The following is an 8,680-nucleotide window of genomic DNA, read 5'->3' as shown; positions in this document are numbered from 1 at the left end:
CCTATCGCATTTCCAACCCCCCTCCCCCAAGTCCCTCCTCCCTACCTTTTATCTTAGCCTGCTGGGCACACTTTCCTCATTCCTGAAGAAGGGCTTATGCCCGAAACGTTGATTCTCCTGTTCCTTGGATGCTGCCTGACCTGCTGCGCTTTTCCAGCAACACATTTTCAACAGTTAAAATAATCTTTCCCAAGTTCAAACATTGCAAACATATTCTCTCAGCCTTCTGAACTTTTAGAATATAAGAGGACCTGAAGCTTCAACTTGTTGACAGGATAATTCACAAATACTTCCATTTTGATAAGTTTCCATTTTTAAATGAAAAAGGTTATTTTTCCTGTGAAGCAGAATTTACTCTTGGCAATTCCCATCAGTACATGGACATGTGTTTCCACACCACTGTACCATTGAGACATGCTATTGACCAAAACCTTGGATACGGGTGGACCATGTATCAAGGATCAGCTGAGATTAATTTTAGGATTAAGGAGAATAATTTGTTGGAACACGTCAATTTGATTTGATTTGATTCCATTTTTTTTTCTGATAAGAATGTTTACTGTTAAAATATCAGGGAGCAATTAATATGTGTTAAGTATTCCAGATCACAAATGTACAAATACAGGCACAATTTGTTGTCAGCAGCAATAATATTAATTATTTTTAAATGTCATATTTTAAAACAAAGGCAATTAGTGTTTGTACCATCACTCCCTTCACGAATCACTGCCATTCCACCCTTTGCTCCTCCCTTCCATTTACTTTGCTTTTCTAAATGCACTCACTTATCCTCAAGTAAATCTCCATGGTTCAGTCACTCTTGCATGCTGCATGATTTGTTTTCTAGTTATCAGCCCAGTAAATGCTAGCGTCCTGAATGATTCATGACCAAACGCAATCATCATTTCACTTTTCCAGTCAAAGTCACAGGATTACGATCACCCGAGAAGGAACAAGTATTGACTTGGCCTTATCCCTAACCAAAGATGACTGGAACCAAAACTAAAATAATCCTGACCTACCTGGCAAATTTAGTGAAGATGGGACCAGAATTGGGAACATTCTGCCTTTTATTTCCCGGTTGAGTCATAAGGGAATCTCACGTGTGCCACTTTCAAACTATTTTGCATTTAAGACAAGGTTTATTTAAAGTGTCAAATATTTATTTGAGTTCTACTCAAATCTACACTTAGAGGAACAATTCGTACATAAAGGTTATGATGGTCTTTTCATTTCAAGTATGGGGGATCCTAATCTTGATGTTTGTTTTAAAAGCCAACACACTATTTAAGAAACACTATTGCTCAAATAAAACACAACACAAAATTTTAGAACATTGGGAGCAGGTTTGCCAAGGCGTTAATGATGAACACAGATGGTCCTTGAAACCACAGACACTTTCAACCAAACTATTTGTCTGATTATTAATATTACCTGTCTTGCTTCCTTGGTAATGTATTTCTGTTGAATTTGGGACTAGCAGTAGGGGAAGAGAGAGGGCTATGGATGGAACCAAGCAGTGAAGGGAAGAACAAAGAAGAAAAGATAGATTATCACATAGGAAAGAAAGAAATGAGAAAAGATAAACAATATTAGCAGATCCAAGAATAATTATATCTACATCCAACAGCAAAATTAGACATTTGGTTCAGTTAAAATTTCCAATTTCAACACTACAATGTCACAACAGATCAGAAAATTAATTCTATAAACTACTGAAAAGGGAAAATATAGTAAACTTAGAAACAAGTAATTAATGGACAGAAGTTGTGACTCATGTGGAACTTGTTAAATGCAATGATCATTCTGGATTGTTCAAAGAATGATAGCACATAAACAGTGATGTATAGAGCCAAGAGATGGTAGATATGGGGAATTGGGCAACAGCTTGGCACCACCAAGAGATGGGAACGTAATTGCGCAAGTGAGTTGCTCCAGAGACTGGCAAAAGACAGAGAGCTGAGATCTGGCAGGGTAGGATGGGTAGGATGAAGCTGCTCATCTGGCAGCAGTGGGGTGAAAGACCAGTGGGCATGGAGGGCTGCTGTACAGTAACACTCAGGTGAGGTTGGGTGGGCTTAGTGGCTCAACAATGGGCAGCCTCTTACTTATTACAGGCTGTAAAGTGAAATGCTTCAAGCTGTAGAAAAGTTGGAAAATAAGCTCAGTTAAACAAGTCAACAAGTTTGGGAGCCCTGTGGAAATATAATCTCAGGAGCAGAGGAAGCAACAGACCAGTATGAAGGAAAACATTTTCAGTCAGGGTAATTTTTAAATTTAATTCCTGGGACATGGGCATCACAGGAGGGCTGACTTTTTTGCCCATCCACAATTGCTCTGGAGAATTGCAGAATCACAGAAATGTTATGATGAAGAGGAGGCCAATTGGCTCATCAAGTGCTGTGGTGAGCTGCCATTTGGAATTAGTGTGGTCCATTTATAATGAGCATTTGCTCAATGCTGTCAGGGAGGGAGTTCCAGGATTTTGATCCAGCAATACTGTGTGAACATTTTTAATCAGAGTTAAGGTCAGCAGGCTTACAAATTCCTCAGACACATGCATAATCCTGTTGAAAATAGCGGTTTTACACATACAAAGCCATTAGGTAAAATCAGTGTTAAGGCTACTGACTGGATCTGATGATTTTTTTTGATGGTGACGCAGTGTTGTTGAGGCACACTGGGGGTCTGGCCTGCCTGTTGGGAGAGTTGGTGAGACTGCTATGCTGCTGTTTCTGCTGAGACACACACCAATCAGGCATTTGTGAGGGCACCAGCAAAGCCTTTGCTCGGAATCAAGACCTTCAGGGTGGAGGGGTCAGTGAGAGCTTGTGGCCAATCAGAGGACTCTTGCACATAACAGCGTCATGAACAGACTGTGGCTGCTGCTGGTACAACATCTCCCCCCACTCCATTCCATCCCATCCTCCAAATGCCAGGATGGTGGATTGGTGTAGGACTGTGGGTCTTCCTCTTGCACATGGACTGTGCGGTTCAACAAGGCAGCTCACCATCATTTTCTCAAAGAGCAATTATGGACTATTGAATGTACATTGAACACTGGTCCAACCAGCAATGCCCAGGTGAATAAATAAAAAGGATGATGTGTGAAGCAGTGTGGGCTTGTGATGAGATGTGTCCCATTTTCACACAATGGGTGGTTGGGGTCTCAAATGCACTGTCTATAAATATGGAGCAGGCAGGCTCAGCTGAGACAGCCAAGAGGGCAATGGATCTTTATTTGAATAGAAACAATGTGTGTGTAGGTTATGGGGAAAAGAGTAATACCTATTGGGACAGCAGGTGCAGACATGATGGGCTGAATGGCTTCTTCATGACTTATCTGGGACTCGGGTTTCCTGGAGTTATGGGATGTGGGAATGGGAGGGTGGCGTTTGTGTGTTGGTGAGCAACAACTCCCCCCCCCAGCTGGTATACATCTGCCTAATGTCTAATCACTCAATGAGACTTTGACTGCCTTTGATTGAGAGAACATTTCGCCCTATCCCTCCCACAGGGCAGCAGCAATCAGCGACACCATGTGGTAACCGCAGCTGGGTCAATCACAACAGTGGTGACTAAGAACATTAAGTCATCCTTCACCAGTCAGTTATGGGCATCGACTGGTGATGGAGGGGGAAGGATGGTCGACCACAGGCCTTCCCACAAGATTCTCATTCCACTGGCGATGGGAAGGTGGTACAGTTTGGATATATCACTCTCCTGTCTAATGAAGACCCTTCCTTCCTCCACACTTGTCAACTCCAGGAGCAGATAATCCCATCCACTTTTTGGACTGAATATGGTAGCATTTAAAACATGAACCAATTAAATGTTTAGACTTGTCACTGCCCAATTGATGTATTATAAGTTTGATTCAGTCAACTAGACATTCAAACTCCTTAACATATCTAACTTAACAGATAGCACTCAACTGAGGAATGTTTGTTCATCCATATCTGCTATGGAGGTGTGATATCTTTCAGAGATGCATCACTATGGATATGTGATTGATGCAAGATTTTTATTTATATTGATCATGATAGTCTGTTGGCCTACTATGCATTAACTAAGTTGCAAGTCAAAATTTACACTTAAGAAAATGCAATAATCTCAGACTCCTTGTAACCATTTGCCTTAAGGGGATTTAAAAGCTAGCAAGCACAAAATAATGGGGTATAAATTAACTGTTGGTCTGTAGCCCAAAGTGGGAAATGGTGAATTGACTACCATGTCTAAAAGCTTTTTGATCTTTTTTACAGGACAAATCTATATCCCAATGTCATTGGCATTGGGTTAACACTGAAGTTGGTGTTCAGGCATGCATTTATTGAGTAGTACCTGCCAAAAACTGAATTGATGTGAATCCTCTAGTGTCTAAGTTTAGCATCATATTTCTCATGGCATGCAAGTCATCCTGGGTGGCACAGTAACAAGAAATAATTTTTCATCCTGAGGATTAATTCCTTGAGACTTCATTGAGTCTATTTATTATTGTTTTCTCCTGATGCTCTCCCACTGCTTACACCCACAAATTTCTCATCTTAGATTAGATTAGATTAGATTACAGTGTGGAAACAGGCCCTTCGGCCCAACAAGTCCACACTGACCCGCCGAAGCGTAACCCACCCATTCCCCTACATTTACCCCTTACCTAACACTACAGGCAATTTAGCATGGCCAATTCACCTGACCTGCACATCTTTGGACTGTGGGAGGAAACCGGAGCACCCGGAGGAAACCCACGCAGACACGGGGAGAACGTGCAAACTCCACACAGACAGTAGTCCGAGGTGGGAATTGAACCCAGGTCTCTGGCACTGTGAGGCAACAGTGCTAACCACTGTGCCACTGTGCTGCCCGGTGTCAAACCTTAAGTCCAATCTTTTCAATTTATCCTCAATCAATGGCACTCCTTCTCAAATTCTCCATGACACAGATTTTCAGGGAAGACTATGCAGTGGGTCAGGGTTATCATCACTGCCTCAATCTGTCCAACAGCTATCACCCAAAAAAGTTTAAATTTCATTTCAAAGCATGAGGGAAGCTGAGATAAACTCATGTCTCAAAGATATTACAAAATGAGTGAATAAAAATTGAGCAAATAAAACTTTTACTAAAGGAAATTAAATAGGAAATAGGAAAAAGACAACTCAAGAGACACACTAAGTAGACAGATGATGTAAATAAATGACCTATTGGGCAAATTCATCAAGCATTCCACCTTCCTAAAACCACCACATGAATTGCGAGGCTGTCATGAATGACAATCCCATTAATAAGGACATTGATTGAGTTCATTTGTAAAAATAGGACAGCTGCTAATCTATAAAGTTTTAAAAAGATATACCATGTGTTTCCTACCTCTCAGACATAGCTGTCTTAATGCTGTTAGTCCTCACAAAGGGAGTAAGACAATCTTCTTTGGAAGAAGGGACCAAGCCACTAGTTGAGTTGTGATGACTTAGACCACCCCCACTGCTTAGGGAGATGTCAATGGATTCACAGCTGGTGTGTAGACTGTTGACTGACTGATAGCCAGGACCATCTTTACTTATGGTGGAGGAGCTGCTCTGACTGACGCCCCATGGTGCACCATTTGAATTTGTGGAATGGACTGATGCTGGACTGGAGGCCAGGGGCGATTGTATCATGTCTGTCGTCTTGTTGTAGAGTGGGCTGCTGCCTCCACTGCCTAAACAGGATGGAGGAGAGTCCAAACTGTTCTGCTGGTTCATGGTGGCATGAGGATTGGAAATGACTGTGGAGTTCTTCATGTTTTCAGTTGTTGTGACAGGAGCTTGCTTAGTGCTTGGCTTGACCCCGAACAGTCTGTTTTTAAAAAAACGCAAAAGAGAAAGATAAGTGATAGCTTTAATTTCTGCAACAATGTGCTATTGTTTCTCTCGTAAAAACACCTGGAGGCACACAGAGTGCGGAAAAAAATTCAGTTTATAGAACAACTCAGCTGAGAAGTGCCAATATAACTCTTGGCATTTTCCAAAAGTCCTTTGTTAAAATGATTAAGTACTTTTTTCAAAGACATGCTAGTTTTGCCTGACGTCTAGACAGAACATAATACCTAATCCTCTCAGTCCATTATTATTTTAATGAAGTGCTGATAGATGAACTGAAAGACTTTTCAGCAAAGTAATTTAACCTCGATAATGGTGAGGTGCAAATGTTAAAGTGATCCATAAATATAATTTTTAAAAGTTTTCTCATTTAAGTAATCAACTTCGTCTGTTGCAAACTTTATGAGTTTTGTTTTAATCTGTGGAATATTGACTGGTACAGGATCATTGCAATTTTTACAAGGATGGGAGTTTTATCAATGAAACTAATTAAAGCAAGATCAATTTTTAGTTTTGAACCAATATCTCTTTTGTCTAAAAGGACTATGTTTATATTTCAAGAATTGCACAAAGGTAATTACTTTTGAAGTTTTGTCACTATTGTTATTGCAGGAAATGCAGCAATCAATGCACACCCAATCAATTCTCACAAATAGCAACATGTGAATGATCAAATCGTTTTTTCTTATATATAGTGGTGCTTGAAGCAAAAGATTGAAATAAATGTAGCACATAATGCTAATTGACTTCAGAAACACATATTTTAGTGTATTTGCAAATCTAACTTTCATGTTAATCAATAAGGTCTAATTTATTGATCACAGTTGAAATATGAAGATAAATAGCATTTTAAAGATCAGCTTTTACTTTATGTTTAATTACTTAATAGACACAGTGTGGAACATATTTCTTTGGCAACATTTGGAGGTTAAAAGCTGCTCTGAGCTGTGAGGATCGAAACGATACTTGGGTGAACAAAGGTCAGACTTTCAAAAAGGCTGAATGAGAAAAAACACAGCATGAGAAAGTCACTCAAATGAGGGACAAAATACAGGACTAGAGGAAGCAAGAAAGTGTATGAAGAGAACGTGCAAAAATGAACAAAAGGGGAAAGACAGTTGATAAAGTGTGATTCCATTTTGGAAGGAGATGACACATTGCACAAGATGGACAGATAGCTCAAAGAAATGCGTGTAGATTGACAAATAGTCAAAACAAGTGCAGGATTTAAGTGGAACACAGGAGTCAACCATAATGATTGTAAGAACTAGACAAAACAAGATAGGATGATTAATATCAATATCTGACAATACGTTTCTTGCATGCAAAGGCTTCAGCTGTCAAACAGAAAGTGAATCATAAATGGGTTATAATATTAAATGTGGCAGAATTGAAAACAGAACCCAAGACATTAAAAGTCAGTTTCATAATGATGAGATTCCAAGGTAACTTTAATTTTCCAAATTAGTTTAGTCAGCTATCAAATTACCCACAACATATTTTTCACTTCAGTTTTCCATTTGGGTTCCTTTTAAAACTCCAATCAATGTTTTATGATCATTTAAACAATGATTCTTGTGATTTGAATTAAACATTGCAATTAGCAATGTCGAATACAACAAATTTGTCTCTTTTGGTTCTGTTCTCTCATACTTAAAAGTTGCTCCAAGCTTCAGATGATGTTTATTATTCAGGTAATACTGTTTTTCAACTCTCTTTCTAAACTGCTTAGCTTTTGACAGGTGTTGATAGTGATACTTTACTTCAGGTTATAGGTTATGAATTTGCTTGTTGAAATGTGCATTTGATGGATGTGACAAAGGAATACCTTGGAGGAAAGGCTGGACAGGCTAGGCTTGTATCCTCTGGAGTTTAGAAGAGTCAGAGGTGACTGAATTGAAATATATCAGATCCTGAGGGGAGTTGACTGGGTGGATGTCGAAACGATGTTTCCTCTTGTGGGAGAAAAATAAGGGGATCGCCCACTTAAGAGAAAGGTGAATAAACATTTCTTTCTCTCTGATGGTCGTGAGTTTTTGGAATTCTCTTCTTCAGAAGGCAGTGAGTACAGAATCTTTCAATATTGCTAAGACAGAGGGAGACAGATTCTTGATTACTCAGAGAATGAAAAGTTCTTCAGGGTTTGCAGGAATGTAGAGTTGAAGTTAAAATCTGATCAGCTATGATCTTATTTAATGGTGGAGGAGGTTTGAAGGGCAAGTGGTCTACTGTTGTCCCTTTTTCTTATGATTTGGAGATGCCGGTGTTGGACTGGGGTGTACAAAGTTAAAACTCACACAACACCAGGTTATAGTCCAACAGGTTTAATTGGAAGCACTAGCTTTCGGAGCGCTGCTCCTTCACAACCACCTGATGAAGGAGCGTCGCTCTGAAAGCTAGTGCTTCCAGTTAAACCTGTTGGACTATAACCTGGTGTTGTGTGATTTTTAACTTTTTCTTATTGATATGCTTATCTTCAAGATATTTCAAGTATCATCAGGATATCATCAGGATATCGCATGCTAAAATACTCTATCTAAATTTGTGAACTATTTAACCTTTTTCCAGGGTAAAAACAATGACTGCAGATGCTGGAAACCAGAGTTTAGATTAGAGTGGTGCTGGAAAAGCACAGCAGTTCAGGCAGCATCCAAGGAGCAGTAAAATCGACGTTTCGGGCAAAAGCCCTTCATCAGGAATACAGGCAGAGTGCCTGAAGGGTGGAGAGATAAATGAGAGGAGGATGGGGGTGGGGAGAAAATAGCATAGAGTACAATAGGTGAGTGGGGGAGGGGATGAAGGTGATAGGTCAGGGAGGAGAGGGT

General features: G+C 39.9%; 1 protein-coding gene across 12 annotated transcripts in view; it reads right to left on the bottom strand.

The window, feature by feature from the left end:
* Nucleotides 1–8,680, bottom strand: part of nav2a (neuron navigator 2a) — a 1,099,168-nt gene that overhangs the window by 122,546 nt on the left and 967,942 nt on the right. For 7 of the 12 annotated variants that reach the window (XM_043705381.1, XM_043705372.1, XM_043705374.1 and 4 more), the window contains 2 exons: nt 5,365–5,832; nt 1,435–1,500 (listed from right to left, as the gene is read on the bottom strand). In XM_043705381.1, coding sequence (XP_043561316.1) covers nt 1,435–1,500; nt 5,365–5,832 — 534 coding nt within the window. The remainder of the gene's footprint in view (nt 1–1,434; nt 1,501–5,364; nt 5,833–8,680) is intronic. The other 5 variants (XM_043705375.1, XM_043705377.1, XM_043705378.1 and 2 more) reach the window with 1 other exon arrangement.

Source organism: Chiloscyllium plagiosum, chromosome 16, assembly GCF_004010195.1.
Source record: "Chiloscyllium plagiosum isolate BGI_BamShark_2017 chromosome 16, ASM401019v2, whole genome shotgun sequence".
Lineage (NCBI taxonomy): Eukaryota > Metazoa > Chordata > Chondrichthyes > Orectolobiformes > Hemiscylliidae > Chiloscyllium > Chiloscyllium plagiosum.
Note: the sequence above shows the minus strand (reverse complement) of the source record. Positions and strands in the feature narration are given on the sequence as shown.